This window comes from Zootoca vivipara, chromosome 8 (assembly GCF_965207765.1).
Source record: "Zootoca vivipara chromosome 8, rZooViv2.hap1.1, whole genome shotgun sequence".
In the NCBI taxonomy this organism is placed as follows: Eukaryota; Metazoa; Chordata; class Lepidosauria; order Squamata; family Lacertidae; genus Zootoca; species Zootoca vivipara.
This window is the reverse complement of record NC_142591.1, coordinates 54,221,636-54,240,996: the sequence shown is the minus strand read 5'-3', so window position 1 is coordinate 54,240,996 and position 19,361 is coordinate 54,221,636. Positions and strand designations below refer to the sequence as shown.

Here is a 19,361-nt window from a genome sequence, read left to right as displayed (position 1 = left end):
GCCCGTGGGTTGCAAACAGCTTACGTAGTACCCGGATGGCTGCCGCCGTAGAAGTGGACGGTACCAGTGCGACCTCCAGCCATTTGGTGTAGGAATCCACCACTATGAAGAATGTTTTTCCCTGGAAGGGGCCAGCGAAGTCCACGTGCAAGCGTGACCATGGATGTCGGGCGGACTCCCAGGGCTGGACTGGGGCCCTTGGGGGATCCGGGCGGGATTCTTGGCAGGTCTGGCAGTGTTGGACCCAGGCCTCTATCTCTCTGTCAATCCCCGGCCACCACACATAACTCCTGGCAAGGGCCTTCATCCTCACTACCCCTGGGTGTGTCTCGTGTAGGGCTGTGAGGACCCTTTTGCGGAGGGGCTGCGGAACAACAACCCTGCTTCCCCATAACAGGCACCCCTTGTGGGCCGACAGTTCATGTTTGCGGTTTGTGTAGCCAGCGAATTCTGGCCCGGGGCTGCTGCTGGGCCATCCTCGCCACACCCAGTCCAGGACCCGGGAGATGACCCTATCTTTTGTGGAATGGTGCGCAACTTCTTGTGCCTGAATGGGTCGGTCGGGAAGCAGCTCCAGGGTCATAACCTCTTGCGCAGGCGCTGGGTCGGGGCCTGTTTCTGGTAGTGGTAGCCTGCTGAGGGCGTCTGCGTGGCCCATCGCCTTCCCAGGGCGGTGGATTAGTGCATACTGGTAGCCGGCAAGGAAAATTGACCACCTGAGGACACGTGGAGACAACACTTGGGGGGTCTGCTTCTCGGGGGCAAACAGGCCAAGCAACGGCTTGTGGTCAGTCACTATGGTAAAGGGCCGCCCGTACAAGAAATCATGGAATTTTTTTACGCCCTTCACGATTGCCAGACCCTCCTTGTCAATCTGTGAGTAGTTTCGTTCGGCTGCAGCAAGCGTCTGGGAGAAGTATGCCACCGGCACCTCTCTTCCATCCGGGAGTTGGTGTCCCAGGACAGCGCCGATGCCATAGGGAGAGGCGTCGCATGCCAGCACCACTGGCAGCCTCTCGTCGAAGTGTGCCAAGACCGAGTTCGAGACGAGCAAGTCCTTGACTGCCTGGAATGCGGCCCTTTGTCGCTGGCCCCACACCCAAGGGGCCCTTTTATCTAGGAGTCTGTGTAGGGGCTCCGCTACCGCTGCCTTATGGGGAAGGAAGGCATGGTAAAAGTTCAATAGTCCCAAGAATGACTGAAGTTCGGGCTTGCTCTTGGGCGCTGGGGCCTCACAAATGGCCCGTACCTTGTCACCGGTTGGATGGACCCCTTCTGCGTCCACCTTAAATCCTAGAAAGTCCACCTGCGGCACTCCCAGTAAACACTTTTCCCGCTTCACCTTGAGGCCCGCCGTCTGGAAACGGTGCAGGACGGAGCGGAGGCGGTCCTCAAATTCCTCTGGTGTGGGCCCGGCGATCAGTACATCATCAAAGAAGGGGGTGACGCCAGGGATCCCTTTAAGGAGAGAGTCCATTAGATTCTGGAATATGCCTGGTGCCACGCTAACGCCAAATTGCAGCCGCTTTACTCTGAATGCCCCTCTGTGCGTCACAATCGTCTGAGCCTCTGCTGTGGCTTCGTCCACAGGCAACTGTTGATACGCTTGGGCCAAGTCCAGTTTGCCAAAGATTTTTGACCCAGCCAGGGTGGCGAGGACATGGCTGACCACTGGCACTGGGTATGCATGGGCCGTGAGAGCCTTGTTTATGGTGCATTTGTAGTCTGCACAGATGCGGACCGAACCGTTAGGCTTGACGGGTGTGACAATTGGAGTTTCCCAGGGGGCGTTGGGCACCGGCTCCAGCACTCCTTGCTCCACGAGCCGGTCCAATTCCTCGTCTATGCGGGGTTTCAGGGCGAACGGGACCCGGCGGGCCTTGTGCCTGATAGGTCGTACAGCGGGGTCTAGCTGTAGGGCAATGGGGGGTCCTGTATATCGTCCCAATGCCCCATCGAAAACCCCTGGAAACTCTTTGCATATGGCGTCCACGTCCACTTGTAAGCTAGTGCGGTTCACCCCGGTAACGGCTAGCCCCAGAGGTCCAAACCATGCCAGTCCCAGTAAGCTAACGTAGGGGCCCTTAACTACCAGCAAGTCCAATTGTTGCTTTCGTCCTCGATATTGCACCCTGAAGGTCCCCACCCCCATTGTAGGGACCTTATGTTTCTGGAAGTCCCGGAGGGTGAATGGGGCCGGCCTTAGTTTGGGACCCCCATTAGGGCACAGTTCCCTTAATGTTCAGGCCGAGATTATGGATAGAGTTGAACCCGTGTCCAGCTCCATGCGGCATGGGGCTCCCTCTATCTGTACCTCTATATAAATTTTCTCTGTGCTGGGATGGGGCAACTGGAATACCTGGTAGTCTGTGATCTCCGTCGAGTTGCCTTGGTGCATGGTGCCGTGTGACCTGGGGCTCCTGGGTCGGTCATCTGATGCTTGTCGACGGGTGAGTCGAGCCCGACACACCCGGGCGATGTGTCCCAATTTTCTGCACTGCCTGCACTCTGCGTTGCGGAAACGACAGGTCCTCCTCTCGTGGTTCTCCCCGCAGCTTGCACAGTTCCCTCCTTCTCGTCGAGGCTGCTGTGGTGTGTGTGCTGCTTGAGTGCGCCGCTGTACTCGGTGTACTTCCTCCCTGTCAGATTCGGATTCGTCAGTGAGGTCTTCGTGGTAGACCCTCGGTTGGGATGGCGGGGCCGGTCGTGCCTCTTGCGTTGACCTCTCAGCGGCTTCGGTTGCCAGGGCTTCCTCCAGAGCAATCTGGAACGTGAGGTCTTTTTTGGCGTAGAGGCGTCGTTGCAACATCTCGTCCCTCAGGCCACCAACGAGGCGGTCACGAAGCATGTTCTCCAACTCTGAGAAGTTGCATAACCGGGCGGCTTGGCGGAGGGAGGTCGCAAACCCAGTTATGGTTTCCCCCGGGGCTTGCCGCTTTGCGTAGAAGGCATTTCGGCAAGCTACCACCGAGGGCTGTGGTGAGAAGTGCTCCTTCAGCCGTTCCATTATTGTTTTGTAAGAGACGGTAGCGACATCTCTAGGTGCAAGGAGAGCCCGGGCGATTTCAAACGTCTCCTCTCCACAGACGCTGAAGAATGTCGCCCTCTTCATGGCATCGTTGGTGACTTCTTTCGCTTGCAGGAGGAAGTTGAAACGGGCGGCGTACCCTTCCCAGTCTCCTGATGCTGGTTTGAATGGCGAGAAGCTGCTGTCGGTTGCCATTCTGGGTTCCTTGGGTCCTGGAGCTGAAGCCTGGATGCACGGTGCGAGGCAGCGGTGCAGCAGGTGGCGGTGCTGCGGTGCAGTGCGTGGTGGCGGTCAGCTCAGCAGGATCCCATCCTCGTCGCCAGTGAAATATACTCGGAGTCGAGAGTGAATTTCATGCTCTTTATTCAGCTCATAGTCATCAAGGAGGAGAAGAGAAGACGAATGGCTCTTTTCCCAAAACCATCTGCTTATATACATTATTTACACAATGGGCCTTGCGTGATTGGCTACTTCAGGGCTACACCTGTGGGCCAATTATATTGTGGATTGACTTCTGCCTGCAGCCTGATTGGCTGCTCCTACAGGCCAATCAGGTAGCAGATTCACTTCTGCCAGCCGCCTGATTGGCTGCTCCAGCAGGCCAATCAGGTTGCGGATTCACTTCCACCTGGAGTTGGATTGGGTAGCTCCCGCTGATTCTGAATCCTATTGTTCTAGGATTCAGCTCAGTACATAACACACTGCAAACCACAACAGATGTGGTTTGGAAGCCTGCATTAAAATATTACTGAAAAATGAGAAGAACCCACATCTAAAATGCTTCCTTGGAGAAAGGTGGCTCCTTTGCAACAATTGTGTTACAGTTTTGTGTTATTTAGTAAGCAATGCAAAACACTAGTCAATAAAGGTTTTTGTTTCAATGTTACATTTAGATCTGTATATCAACGCATTTTGTATCATGGGATTTTCCTATTATAGAACAGCTTTACAGTTGTACCTTGGGTTACGAACACCTTGGGTTATGAACACCTTGGGTTACAAACTCCGCAAACCCAGAAGTATTTTTGCCACGTGTGCGTTCTGCAAATTACTATATTTTGAACCTGCATTTCTGAGGCAGCAATTGCCATTGTGCATCTGCTAAATGCTAGGTTAATATATAATGCAAGTACACATGGGTGTATGTATTTTGCTTTATAGAATGAAAAATGGAGATTAGCATGTTCTGCAATTCACATTTCTCTAAGTAGTGTAGTAAGGAGACAAACCCGCTTGTTCTTGTGAGGGCAGTGGAGAAGCAGTTACTCCTAAAGAACAGGCTTTATTTTGTCCCAGATATGTTACATTTTGAAATAAATTGTCAGGGCTTAGCAATGGTAATGCCATCAAAGACCAGCCACTGTTTGTCAGTTATTTGTTTGATGCATGCAATTATATTATATTCTTTATATATCAGAAACCCTATGAGTAAGGAAATCTTTATTTCCCCCTAAATTTATTAAAGTTTTAAGAACTAATATACTGGTCTGCTCCCTGACCTAGTAATCTACAGTAATTCTTCTTTTTAAAATTAATACAAAACCACATTCTTTATAAGCATGCCCATTTTTTTTGGGGGGGGGGAGACTGGATTAGTTCGAAATCCTCTATGAAGAAAACTATTATTGAAGCTCAGTCCTACAACATACATCCTGATGGATAGTTTTGATACGTATAAGTACTTTGGGTAGTGTCCAGCTGAACAGTTCTTCTAAAGCAAGGGCTTTTAGCTGTGCATTAGAACTTTCCCTCCCCCTCCCTGCATACTCTCTAAATCTGTTCTGTGGGGGTCCCACAACCCCCTGGATCAGATTTACTGGTCATGTGGGAAATGGGAAGAGCAGGGAAGTTCTGTTGCACAGCTAAAGTACTGGCAGAACTGTTTATAATTGGATACTGTTGTTTAGTAGCGCGCGTGTACACACACACACACACACACACACACACACACACACACACTTGAAGATGGTTCTGCTTAAATAATATACTGGTCTGTTGAGTTGGTGGCACAAGTGTATATGCCTTGGTTTATACTTTTAGTTGTGTCTGGAATGCTGCAATAGTAATATGGTTGAGTGGTGTAAGTTTCTTCTAAAATTTATATGCTATGTAAAGTGTGAGTTAGATCCTCTAAGTGAGCACCTGATAAGGGCGAACGCCTGGTTTACATGATTACTCCTCCACCATTTTTTGATGTGGGGGAAATAATGTGCACTGGGACTTTATGGACAGATATTCTAGTGCATACAGCCTGATTTGCACTGAAGATAATCTGCATGGTGGAAGGAGGATCATGGGCTCAGACTCCTGCTGGCTGAATGTGTGACCAAAGCTGTTTGGTTTTTCAACAGTAACTTATAAAATAAAAGTGCATGATAATATGAAGGGTAAATTAATGCAAGATTTCTTCTCATTTGTAGTAATGGTTCAAGAAGATTACCACAGTCACAACCCGTACCACAATGCAGTTCATGCTGCTGATGTGACTCAGGCCATGCACTGCTTTTTAAAAGAACCTAAGGTAAAAATATCTCCTTAACAGTTTTGAGTGAAGAAGTTACACAGTTTCAAAAGCAGATTTCATGTGGCATAGGACCTGCCTTTTTTAAAAACAAATAAGTAAATACTAGTTTTGTGTAACAAAAATGTACACCTCCCTTGCTGCTTTATTATTGGTCTTCCTACAGAGAACTCCGAATCCTATATTCTAGATAAAAGTATAAATAAATGAAAGAAGAATTTGATGCATTGAAAGATGAAATTCAGTGCATTTTTAAAAAGAACAGATGCAACCCAAGTTTGCTTGAAGTGTCAGTAGTGAATATTCATGTGGCCATGCTTTATATGTTACAGCTTTCCCATTCTCTGACTCCATGGGATACTCTTCTTGGCTTAATTGCAGCTGCCACTCATGATTTGGATCACCCAGGTGTTAATCAGCCTTTCCTTATTAAAACAAACCATTATTTAGCAACTTTATACAAGGTAAGTGAGGAAAAATATTTCTGTTCGGAAAAACATAACCAAGTGCAAAAATGCTTACTTGCTGGTAGTCACAAATTCTTGGTGGGAGAGATTTTTAAAGGAGTGATTTAATTATTTATAGCAGCTTTGGGGAATGGATTGGATCAAAAAGTGGCCACACCTCTGGGAGCAATCTTTGACTGGTGGGAAGGTCTAAATCTGCCAGAAAACATTGTGTCTTGTATTTGGTGTTGTTTCAATTCAGCACTGAATGCAAGCCATGCTGCTTTCAGCAGAAAACTTCCCCGCTTAGGAGCTGCAATTCCCACGAGGAATCAATTCAGCCGGGGTTGCGTTTAACATAATATTTACGGTAAATAGCACCAAATGCAAGCTCTGCTGCCAAGGAACAATTGGGATTGTGCTTTACGTGCCAATTACCTGATGCCATATGATTGACAGCTGGGCACGGCCAAACAGAAAAGCTGTACAAGCTAAATTGTCCAGCTTGGGGTGCCTATTGCACAACGATCTGAAGCTAAAGTTGGTTGGGGCAGACCTTGTGTGACTTAAGGTTTTTAACATCAAAGCCAGTGCCTGGGAGCAAACCGGTAACCAGTGAAGCCCATAGAAGAGCTATGTAACGATGGTCTGAATGGAAAGCTTCTTCCAGCAGCCACATTCTGGAATCCAAAGCTGTAAATGAGAGAGCTGGGTAGCATCTTCTGCATACTGATGATGCCGTATCCCAAAGCTCTGGGTAACCTCCCAGTGATTTCATGTAGATGTTGAAAAAGCATGGGAGATTAAATTAAACTTTATGCCACCCAAAGGACCCTGCACCACATGCTGGAACTTTCCCCTACGGTAGGACTGGAGCCATTTTGAGCCACAATATTGCCTACTCCCAAGTTGGAGAGAGAATTCTGAAGGATGTGATCATGGATGGCACTGAAAGCCACAAAGACAACCAGGAGAGGTTGTACTCCCCCTGTCTATCCCCTAGTGAAGTATTGGCATAAAGGAGTGTTCATTCATGAAAATACAATTCAGAATTCAGTGAATATTTGATAACCATAATTCTCTCTCTTCCTCTTCCCCTTCCTTTCAGAATACCTCAGTACTGGAAAATCACCACTGGAGATCTGCAGTGGGATTGTTGAGAGAATCTGGATTATTTGCACATATGTCACTAGAAAACAGGTATGTGTCAGATTTGCAGTACCACATGCTTCTATGGAAAATAAATTGGAGAACATTTTAAATGGATGTGAAATGGAAGTAAAAACACATTTCCAAATTATATAATTTACTGCTGTTTCGTATGATGAAGGCAATTGTATCCCATCCACCCCAATCAAAACAAAACAAATCTTGATGCCTAACTTTCTACACTTGTAAAGTGTACACTTTTCATGTTTATCACAATAATTTTGAGTGATATGAAGACTTTGTTAAATCATTGAGCTGTTGCACTGGGTCTTAGTTTGTTAACAAAACTGTATTTTATAGTAATTTAATCAGGGTTGGCCTGAACTTTGTGTAAACAAAGACTGTTTAAATGTTGGTCACTTATTTCATTCTTCTTTCTGTGTATCTCCAATTTAAGGCAGCTGATGGAAAGCCAGATAGGAGCACTGATACTTGCCACTGATATCAGTCGGCAAAATGAATATCTATCCCTATTTCGCAGTCATTTGGACAAGGAAGATTTATACTTAACAGAGGAAAATCATCGTCATCTCATTCTTCAGGTAATTGTTTGGTCCCTAAATAGAAAAGTAGTACAACTGTTAGTAACAACTGCTTTGCCATCTACTGTACAATAGTTTTTGGTTGATGCACATAGGTTTGAAGATGGCATTCTGTGTTCTCTGATGGCCTAGTTCCATTTGTCAGCAAAATGGTTGCAACTCAGTAGCAAATGTTTATCTTACTCTGTTCACCACAATCTTAAATCAATTGAAATTATTAAAAAATAAAGATATCTTTAACACTTTAAAATCCTGTTAATTATCTAAGTGATCTTGCTGTTGTTGCAGAACGTTGGGAAGTGAGAGTAGCATTTTTTAACTGAGCACTGAGGAAAAATGCTAGCTACCTGCTTTACTTACTATCTTACATGTACAAGTAAAACAATCAAATTGCTTTCCACAGCCTCCAGCCCCAGTGGCTACAGGCCTAAAATAACTCCTTAGGAATCAGTCCCCTGTGCTCATTAACATGGAAGTAAGCACCACTGAACACAAGTGGGACTTGTGCGTCTAAAGCATACCATAATCAGGCCGGATTAAGATTCATTGAAGCTTTGGAGGTTTGCTAATTTGAGTGAGAGAAAGCTGAAAAACATTGCCATTTATAGTACAGAAATGCATTGTTCTGATTAAAGGAATCATAATTTGTTGCCTCCAAACATTAAATCCCCATTTGCAGCCATTTTATACTTTCTTATATGTATTCACAGCAGCCTTGTAGTTAGGCTAGGCTGCGAATTGGTAAGTGGCCCAAACCAAGAGGTGATCAAAAACAATGATGAGAAGGGGGCCCTATTCTGGGCATTTCACCAGACCCCCAACCACCTTAATCCAGTCTTGCTTCTGAAACTTTTCCAAACAAGAAAGCAATAGCTTAAGAATGTAAGAAGAGCCCTGCTGGATCAGGCCACAATCCCATCTAATCTGTTCTGCTCTCACCATGACCAACCTGATGCCTGGGAAACCACATGCTGGACCAGAGTGCAACAGTGTTTTCACCTTCGTGATTCCTAGCACTGGTATTTAGAGGCATACTGCTTCCAATAGAGGAGTCATCATGGTTGGTAGTCACTGATAAGCTTATCCTCCATAAATTTGTCTAATTCTTTTTTAAAGCCATCCATGTTAATGGTCATCACTGCCTCTTGTGAGAGTGAATTACGTAGTTAACATTCCGTAGCCCAAACAGTGCGCTCTGTTGCCCTGGACTCCTTTTGGAGGAAGGGTGGAATACAAATTTTAAAAAGAAATAAAAGCAACGTTCCATTAATTTACAGGCAGGCATTCGTAAATGGTGAAGGATGAAGTGCAGTGTATTGATGAATGATCTTTCATGATAACCAGACATAGCCATATTAAATTGATATAGCTTGCTATCAGACTTCTTTTTTGGTGCTATGGAAGATGAATGTTTTCATAATTTTCCAGGATTGCATGGATGTTTCTGGGAGAGGTTAACTCATATATGTTTAAACATATTTCCTTCTCAAAACACACCGCTTGTTCAGCTAAGTTACATTGGATTTAGTGATCCACATGTGTGCTGCCTTGTAGCCCCCTTTGTTACTTGGTGTCACTTGTCCATTACATATTGTTAAGGATTTTAAAAGAAGCTGACTTAGAAGTCACAGAATGAAAGAGTTGGAAGGGACTGTCAGGGTCATTTAGTCAGCCTCCTGCAATGCAGGAATCCTGCTCACAGCCATCCCTGGGTGGCTCAAACCACCATCCTTCTTTTTAATAATAATATTAATAATTTATTATTTATATCCCACCCATCTGGCTGGGTTTCCCCAACCACTCTGGGTGGCTTCCAACAAAATATTAAAATACAATAGTCTCCCTAAACAGTGCTGCCTTCAGATGTCTTCTAAAAGTCTGGTAGCTGTTTTTCTCTTTGACATCTGGTGGGAGAGCATTCCACAGGGCGGGTGCCACTACTAAGAGGCCCTCTGCCTGGTTCCCTGTAACTTGGCTTCTCACAGTGAGGGAACTGCCAGAAGGCCCTCGGCACTGGACCTCAGTGCCCGGGCAGAACGATGGGGGTGGAGACGTTCCTTCAGCTCCTACAGCCAGATGCACTGACCCATTGTGCCATGTTATTCAGTTGGGCCCAATATTCAATTGGGAGCCGCCCAGAGTGGCTGGGGAGACTCAGCCAGATGGGCGGGGTATAAATAATAAATTATTATTATTATTATTATTATTATTATTATTATTATTATTTGACACTTTGCATTATCTGAAGTTGCAAAACTGAAGTGTGTAGTTGTTAGCAGGCCACAATATCTTGCATAATATGTTGCTGATGTTTTGCCTTATTTACTAGATGGCTTTGAAATGTGCTGATATTTGCAACCCCTGCCGGACTTGGGAACTAAGCAAGCAGTGGAGTGAAAAAGTAACAGAAGAATTCTTTCATCAAGGCAAGTAGCTAAAAGTGATTTCAGAAAATGATAAAAGAATTGTAGTGAAGCATAGCTCTTACAGAAAATAGAAAATTTTATTATTTGCAAGTGCCCCTAATGAATGCAGCTTGAATGGTTTCCACAGACAAATTTTACCATATAGATTGCAGCTTTGTAGAACACTTGACATTTCTGCCTTACCTTGACTTTAACTGGATGAGAAGCTATTTCATAGTAATAATGGCTTTATTTTCACCTGCTACTTCAGTCCAAAGCCACATGTATTGAGAAAAAAAGCTGAATTTATCTCCGTAGAATTGCTGGATGATTAAAAAACATTTAGGACTGTGCTATGCAAGTTAAAAGGTTGGACACACCGTTTTGTGTACATGGATTAAGGGTTTTTTGTGCCCTAGGCGAGATCACCTTCTGCCCCCCCCCGGCGTCTGCCTCCTCCCTGCGGGCCTGGCCCAGCCTTCACCCCCTTCCCTTCCCAGCGCCCCTCCCGCTTACCTGCGACGTCGAAGGCTGGGTTGCTCTGGCCGCCCTCGGGCTTCAGCCACGGACCCCCGGGCACAGCAGCAGCTGCTCCCGCCTGCCCTAGAAGTAGAGCGCGGTGATGGCACCTGGAGCCGAAGGGAAGGGAAGGGAAGGGGCTGCTCTCGCCCCATGTGTCTCCACCCGCTGCTGCCCTCGGTGCTCTGGGCACGCCTGGGCTGCACCGGCACTGCTGCTGCCGCCTGCCCTGGGCGTGGGTAGGTGGGGTTCGGGTTGCAGCGGCCGCGCGGCAGAGCGAGTCCTGTGAATCCAGCAGCGCTCCCCGTCGTGCCAGCACCCCCTCCATTTTGGCACCCTAGGCAACTGCCTAGTTCGCCTTAATGGACACGCCGGTCCTGGTTGTCAGTGCAGTTGAGAAGGAATTGCAGTTAGGTTTCTGGAGTCTTGCACTTTTTGAAACTGTACATAAAATCTTTGTGCAGATCTTCACTGGTATTGCATTAACTAATTTGTAAGCTATTAATGATATTGATAACAACCAATGCCTACTCATTAGCTCAGTTTTTGAGTACAATATACTGTTACTGGATCATTATCACTTCTCACAAGCAGCGATTTGCCTCCAAGTAGCAAGCGAAGGTTTGTTAAGTCTTGTCACTTTCCTCACTTAGGATTTTTTGTTTTTGAAATGCATTTATGTATTTCAGCAATATGGTTTTTAAGGCAAGGAGTGGGAGATTTTGAACCTGAAGCAGCTAACTTGGCCCTGTGGTTTGCATCTACAGCCTGAAAGTTCACCTACAACCTTTCTGCAAACCATTCTTGTATGAGAGATTATTACAATAGTGATAATCATGGCTGTGCTACAGGTCTTGTGAAGTAGTTCAACTTTTGATATATTTTTAATGGAAAAATTCATAATGGAAAACATGCTACTGATCTTTCAAGTTGCATTTGCTCATTGAGAGATAAATGGGTAACTTTCCTGCTGGGTCATTCCATATCAAGTGATCCAACTTTTTTACCTCATGTCATCCAATTTTCTCAATATTTTGCACACTTATTGAATGATAAAAACGAAGTTTAAATCTAAATTTTAGCATTTTATCTCATCTTGTTGCTCAGCCCAGCATTGAGATAAGTCAAAACTAAAAACACCAATCTCTTCAGAACCTCATGGGCTTTAATATGTGTCACAAGATGGACTTACTTTAAATTTTAAATTGAAGTTACAAAATTTAAAATTTTAAAAAGAATGGATACAATTAAAATATTTCAAGAAAATCTATTATTTAATATTTCTAAGAACTACAGGTACCTGCAAAATTTCATCTTGGGATCTCATTGAAAAAATATTTTGTGTATATGTGTATGCCTTATTGGGCTCTTTAGGATAAATGGGTCTTCTTGGAGTAAAATATAACAGAAGAAACAAGACTGCAAACTATAATATCAATTACTTCAGGCAGTTCTTTAGAAAGTTATGCAATTAAAATATATCTGAAAAGCTAGTTAGGCTTTTCTTGTAAAACCGTGTTCCAAAGCAGAGCAACAGCTTGTTGCATTATAGAATTAACGTTTAGAAAGAATTATTGTTAGTACTTCATTTCATGTGCAATACAACAAAATGCTAGATCATATATGCTAGATCAAGTGTATTCTTTCATTTATATTTTTAAACAGTTATGAAGCTAGTGTTCAAATGATAAAGCTGTGGTTTTAAATATTGCAGTGTTATTAAACAACTGAAATTACATTTCTTAGATCTGTCTGGTATGTGTTAAAATTAATGCTAGTTAAATGAAAAACCTTAACACTTTGTTTTGTTGAATTGTAGAAAACGGCTTATTAAATCAGTATTCTGTTTATAGGAGATGTTGAGAAAAAATACTGCTTGGGCGTGAGTCCGCTGTGTGATCGACAGACAGAAACCATTGCCGACATCCAGATTGGTAACTACAGATCTATGTGATAAGTTACTATAGTTTCCATTAATATATAATATAGGGAAGATAAACTATGTGATGTTTAGTTTTTAAGAGAACATTTTGCGTGGTATTCAGCTACGTTTTACTGAGTGTAGATCCACTGAAATGATGAACATGTCCAAGTTAGGTGTATTAATTTCAGTTATCTACGCTTGAGTAAAGTTTAGTGAATGCTACCCTATGTTTTGTTGTTGTTGAAATGTTCATTTCCATGAAATAGAAAGTGTATAGAGAGAATTTTCTGTTCTGGCATTTATATTTCTTTGCCTGGATAAATTCTGACAGCTGTTAGTGAAGAGGGTTTAATTGTGACTTTAAGTCAGATTCAATTTTGTGGCAAATTATTTATTTTAAAGAAGATGCTTGTTTTCTACTGGGCTACTTATGAATCACTCTGAGATTTATGGATGAAGGGCGGTATACAAATTTATTATTTTTACTATTTTTAAAAGATGGAAATTTAAACATTGACAGTGTTCAATGAAAGAGTTGTGCTACTGCAAGTGGTGCCCCCTCTGCCCTCCCAGATCTGCTCATGAGGGTTTGGGGGAATCCACAGAACAGATTCAGGAACTGCACCAGCGGTGGGGGTGGAGCGGTGGGAGGAAATGTTCCATTTGCTTCATGCTGTGTTCCCAGAGTTGGAAATTTGGTTTGAAGTGTGTTTTTTAATTCTGGGTTGTAGGCAAACTATGGTCAGCATGTCTTATTTGGACATCACAGCAAACCATGGAGACTTGCATGCACAACAACTCCTTTCCACACATCCTGGTTTGATGTGGAGGAAGGAGTTGCTATGCACACAAGTCTCCAGCATGTTTGGTCTCAAGCAATTGAAAGCTAGTAACAAAAAGAAGCAGCATTTAAATCTCTTGACCAGTATTTACCCACTAAGTCCCTTACTTGATTCATGACTGCACTACCACATGTTTCCTGTCATAGCAGCATGGTGAAATCAGAGGGATTTCCTTTATCTGATCAGTTTGAAGTAGCAAATATTTATGGTTACTGATCTGACCCATATGAGATCTTTTGAACCCAGGAGGTTTGTAATTTCATGCCTCTTAGCAGTTTTTGTTGTGACTCAGTAGCAGCCTCAACTCTACACAAAAAAATATGTTGTATTCCTTAGGGCTTGAAAGAGAGAGCTTCTGTGCTGCTTTATTTTGCATTTGTACTAAAATGTATACAGTATATTATTTTATTTAGTTTATAAATTGCCTTTCAAAAAGCACTCTGGGCAAATGTAATAAGTACAGGAAGATAAAACACAGTAAACTCATTCAAATAACTCTTACTATTGCAATGTTACATGGGGTTCTAATTCCAAGGTGTTTTTTCTCGTTAGGTTTTATGACCTATTTGGTGGAACCGTTATTCACCGAGTGGGCTCGTTTCTCAAACACCAGACTATCTCAAACGATGCTTGGTCATTTGGGATTGAATAAAGCTAGCTGGAAGGGTGTGCAGAGAGAACAATCCAGCAGCGGTGATGATACTGATCCTGCATTTGAGGAAATGGACTCTGATGTTATACCTCAGGAACACCGGCTATCCTGACCCCAGGATCTGCTTAACAAAAACTGCCTCTTGCCTGGTATCTATGGAACAGGGTTTGAGGATAAATTTTGTCTGACTGCCAAGGTTTCAGTGTAAACAATGCCAGCATTATTTATTTCCAAGTTTTTCCTTTGATAAATCATTTGAACCCAGTTTTCAGTTACAAGACCTGAACATAGAGCAATATGCATATGCCTTGTTTGGCTTCTGCATGGATCCTTGAATATGCAAACCAGAGGAGTGGTTGAAGCTTGACTGAGGGGAAAGTACGAGAAAATATTGTTACGTGCCACATCGCTTAGTTTTTATTTGTTTTTAGAGAAAATTTGAAATCTGGCCTTCAAAGTTGCCACATGACATGGTGGATGTTTCCTTCTCTTGGAATTTAACAAGACTCATTCAGTCCTTGTCCAAAATGTGGAAAAGTGAAGTGCCCCTGCTTGGATGCCTCTGGCAAGAACTGATGTTTACAAATGTACTTGGAAACTTATAGGTTCTAAATTAATCTTTCTGCATGGCTGTGAAGGAACCACTATTTTTTTTTAAAAAAGGAAAACAAAGAGATCAAATCTGAAACTGCAGCTCATTTTCCTGCTAGTAAAAAAAAAAAAGTATCCCATGTGTCATAATTTTGGCTGTGCATTGGAAATAGCATTTTTTTTACATAAAGCACAGCCAAGCTTTTACTCCAGTGCAGAATGGGAATGCAATTACAGCGGGCAGAAATACTTCTGGATTTTGGGAGGGGATGTGGGATGGTATAGAGGAGGAGAAGAAGAGTCTTCATTGTGTTAAGATTCTGCCGTGGAAACATTTGCATGTTGTTTTCACTATTGTACACTTGAACTGCACATGCAAGGGAAAACAGGTGGAATGATTATGAACTCCAGAAACAGCTCAGGGTATTTGCCAATCTGAAATAAAGTGGGATGGGAAGTGTGTCCTTCAGAACAAGGGTACAAATGCCCCTTTCGCTGCAGTGTGTGTGTATGTTGTGTGTGTGTGTGTGTGTGTGTGTGTGTGTGTGAGAGAGAGAGAGAGAGAGAGAGAGAGAGAGAGAGAGAGAGAGAGAGCGAAACAGTGTGTGTGTGAATGAATACTTGGGGATGGGGGTGGGATGGGGAGGAAGGGAACAATGGGAAGGATTTGAAAGGCAATTTTTTTTTAATTTATTCTTTTTAGAATGTGACATTTTCATGAGCAGCCACAGGGGGGAAAGGAACAGGTTGCTACAGCTGCCTTAAACTATGCACAAAGCTAAGTGACCAAATTTTGTTGTTGATTGAAAAAGTGCATTGTTTACTTATTCCTCCCTCTACTGAAATGCTACCCATTATGGGGTTTTTTGATGTGAAAAGGAGAAAATGTTTTTAAGGACAAATTTTAAGGACTAATTTTTAATCTTCAAGCATTCCTTTTTTGTAATTTGTTTTTTACATTGTTTTAAGTACTGTAAGCACAACTGTAATCTATTTTGAGGAATTGGTGCTTTCTTTTTGTTCATTTGTATTTCCCTTGTTACTGTAAAGACTGTTTATTCCATTCTGTTTACAGTTTGCAACAGCCATTTTTGGGAGAGAGCTTCAGTGTAAAGCCATTTGTAAAAGGCTTTGCCATACTCATTTTAATGTGCCTGTTGCTGTTAACCTTTGATTAATAATAAAAAACTTTTCACATTATCTTCTGAGTCCAGCCTTAGAAAAGTAGGTGAAACCTTCTTAACCACATATTCCCTTTGTAGCTCCTTTGAGACTTGTTTAAACAGGTCATTACAGTGTTTCAAACTTACTTTGATCATAAAATTGAGAAGGCATAGGAAGGAAACAAGTCTTTTAGGTTGCAATCCTATACCTGCTTACCTAAAAGTAAGCCACATTGAACTCAAAGGGGCTGGCTTTTGAGTAAAAATATATAGGATTGCACTGTCAATTGCACTTCCTATTTGTCTTCAATTTAGTTACAATCCAATTTCATGGATTCAGATAGACCAGGGGCTACCAACCTTTTTAGACGAGTGCAAACATTTTTAACTTTGAGTGCTGGCAGCACCAATCACAAAATGGTTGCTAGGTGGTGGGGCATACCACAAAATTAGAGTGCTGTCATAGCATAGTTTTGAACCTAGCAGTTCGAAAGCATACCAGTGCAAGTAGATAAATAGGTACTGCTGTGGCAGAAAGGTAAATGGCGTTTCCATATGCTCTGGCTTCCATCATGGTGTTCTGTTGTGCCAGAAGTGGTTTAGTCATGCTGACTACATGACCCAGAAAGTTGTCTGTGGACAAACACTGGCTCTCTCGGCCTGAAGCAAGATGAGTGCCACACCCCATAGTTGCCTTTGGACTTAACCGTCCCAGGGATCATTTACCTTTACCTTTTTGTCATAGTGTTTTCCCCATGCTATTTCCATACTATAAAAAGTTTAACCTGTTTAATTTCTGCCTGCCATGCAGATGTTAAAGGCACAAGAACCCTGGTTTCCCCCAATGCCAAGGCTGCCATCCTGTGTCAATTTTCCTGAGAGTAAGCCCTATTAAACACAGAGACTAACTTCAGAATAGACCTTGTATGGGTTAACTATGTGGTAAATTCTTAATAACGTCCTGATCTTTAGCGCCTGCACAGCAGAAGATAAGCCTAAGCCCTTTTGCAAAGTTTTCATATTTGCCTTTTGAGGGGAGGGGGATTACTTAGCATCCACCTACATCTATTGCATAGTAACATTTGTAGAACATAACTTATAGGCAGTAACGGATGTCAGACAAATCTAGCTGTAACTTCACTCATTGGCCAGGAACACCAACGGGGGGAGCAGCCAGACTGGTGCATTTTCCCGAAATCCCTGAAAAAGATACTTGCAAATTTTGCTTCATAGCTTTCTAAGAGGACTAGATACTTTTTTAAAAAAATTAAAAGCTGTCTTCAGCCTCTGCCAGTCTTTGTGGCATTGGGCTGGTGACCTGAGAGAAACTGCATTTCAATGGACAGATTGTCTTGGGATTAGGAGGTAGAACTTTAAAAAATGCTCTCTTTCTGGGTTTTGAACCTGACTATATTACATATCCCTGCAGAAGAACTGACCCAAATCCTTATGGTCTGAACTGCAGTAAATGAAAAGCAGCATTTGGCTGAATCTTCCAATTGCTGAACTGTTGCAAACCATCTCTGAATGAGCCACAATTCAAGTCCACATTTACTGTATTTTGAATTAACCATTGAGTAGTAGTTTCTGCCTCTAAATGTTCTCAAGATCCCTCTGTATAATCATTTTAATGTTTTAGGCAATTCTGGAGAAATCAACAGTGGGGAAAGCTTATTGCAGTTTTCAATAATGGAAGAGTAGATTTCTGAGACAAAGTATTAGTAGCTTTAAAATATGGATTTAAATTTCCAGTCATTACTTTTTCCGGGTGCGTGTGGATTTCTGTAGTTGTTATGCCTGCTGTCCCTTTAAATCAATGTAGGGCTACTAACCTGTGGTAATGTTAGGAGACAGACATGCAAAGCTGTCCTCTTGCAAGGAAACAAGCATTTTTTTTTGTATGTTGTGAGAGGCAGGTGTATAAACTCCTAACACATCTCACTATAAGATGTGCATATTATGTGGCACATGCAAATAGCAGGTTCATGCTTGCCTTATATTTTTACTATTTCTGCCACTTGGTAGTATGTAAAGACACCTCCTGTACTGCCTTAGTGACAGGTTCTAAACTCTAGGTGGCTTGATAGTTAGCTGCATCATCATGTGCATAATCCAAGTTTATTCTGCTACAGGTAACATTCTCAATTATACCATCTCCTTATACTGTGTCTTAACATTGGGAATATGTTTGGGAAACTGAGAGGATTGCTTTAGACCAGTGGTGGCCAAACCTGCCCCCCCCCAGCTCTTTTGGGACTACAGTTCCCATCACCCCTGACCACTGGTCCTGTTAGCTAGGGATCATGGGAGTTGTAGGCCAAAACATCTGGAGGGCCGCCGTTTGGGGATGCCTGCTTTAAGTGCTAAGCTAATTTAGATAGAAATTGTAACCAAACCAACATAAAAAGCAGTGGGCTATTTACCATCAACAATTTAAGCTTTCCCACAAATTCCTGTTCCATTGGGCACATATTTTAAGAGGCAGCAAAGGTTGGTATACTGAAAGGACTTTCTGCTTGGGCTCCCTGCAGTCACTTCACATGCAGTTATGACTGGTGTGGAGAACCTTTGACCTTCCAGAAGTTGCTAAACTGCAACTTTCATCATTCCTGTCCATTGGATGTGCTTACTGGGGCTGATGGGACTTGTAGCTCAGCAACATCTGGAGGGCCAAAAGTTCTCCAGATCTTAGGAGTTGCATCTAATTATTATACATCCTGCCCTATCCCTAGTGTTGCCATTCTGTTGTATCTGTTTTGATAAAAACAATTGCTAAGGTAACTGCATTAATGAAAGACTAGCCCTGTATGATACATTTGAGTAATTTGAAGAACCAATTGAGCACACCTTAGAGGACTCATCAATGCTTATAAAACAGTTATATCTACGCTTTGTTTTCTTAGCTGGTGTGCTAAATTTTGGAGAGCATTTAACCGGGTTGTACTATCTACTTTGAAAAAATACTGGAATATATTGTTTATATGAAAATAAAGTGAGGGAGAAATAAGAACTGAAACAAAGAGAATAAAGTCCAGTATGGATTTTTAAAAATAAATTTATATGCAGTCTGTAGGCACCACTAGAAGGAATCTTTCAAGTTGTCATATATATGAAAGAGTACCCAACATGAACAAAAATTACTGCTACTTGGCAGTCTTTGATATAGGTGTGTATATTTTATGTATTTACTGATAAACTTTTAGAATACAAATAAGTCAATAGCTTATAACTAAAATATAGCAACTGAAAATGTTCAACCAATTTGTAAGCTATGCTTCATTGTTTTAAGCATTTGTCAACATGAAGTCACTTATAGAAACAGATTATCAGGGACTAGGTTTGGTCCAAGCACCACTGAGAAACATGGCAGTGTGACTTCAAACTTCTATAACCAACTAGCACAATGTATGCTATTTTGAGGAATTCAAAGCTGTATATTCTCGTTCTGCACCTATTTTTTTTACAGGTAGGTAGCCAGGTTGGTCTGACGTAGTCGGAACAAAAAATTTTAAAAATCCT

General features: G+C 42.7%; 1 protein-coding gene across 2 annotated transcripts in view; it reads left to right on the top strand.

Annotated features, from left to right (window-relative positions):
• The window catches only part of PDE7A (phosphodiesterase 7A), a 56,860-nt gene extending 40,981 nt beyond the window's left edge, over nt 1-15,879 (top strand). For both annotated transcript variants that reach the window (XM_035125219.3, XM_035125220.3), the window contains 7 exons: nt 5,449-5,549; nt 5,882-6,013; nt 7,104-7,195; nt 7,602-7,746; nt 10,076-10,172; nt 12,524-12,604; nt 13,989-15,879. In XM_035125219.3, the coding sequence (XP_034981110.1) occupies nt 5,449-5,549; nt 5,882-6,013; nt 7,104-7,195; nt 7,602-7,746; nt 10,076-10,172; nt 12,524-12,604; nt 13,989-14,200 (860 nt within the window). In that variant the 3' untranslated portion in view covers nt 14,201-15,879. The remainder of the gene's footprint in view (nt 1-5,448; nt 5,550-5,881; nt 6,014-7,103; nt 7,196-7,601; nt 7,747-10,075; nt 10,173-12,523; nt 12,605-13,988) is intronic.
• The last annotated feature ends 3,482 nt before the right edge of the window (nt 15,880-19,361 follow it).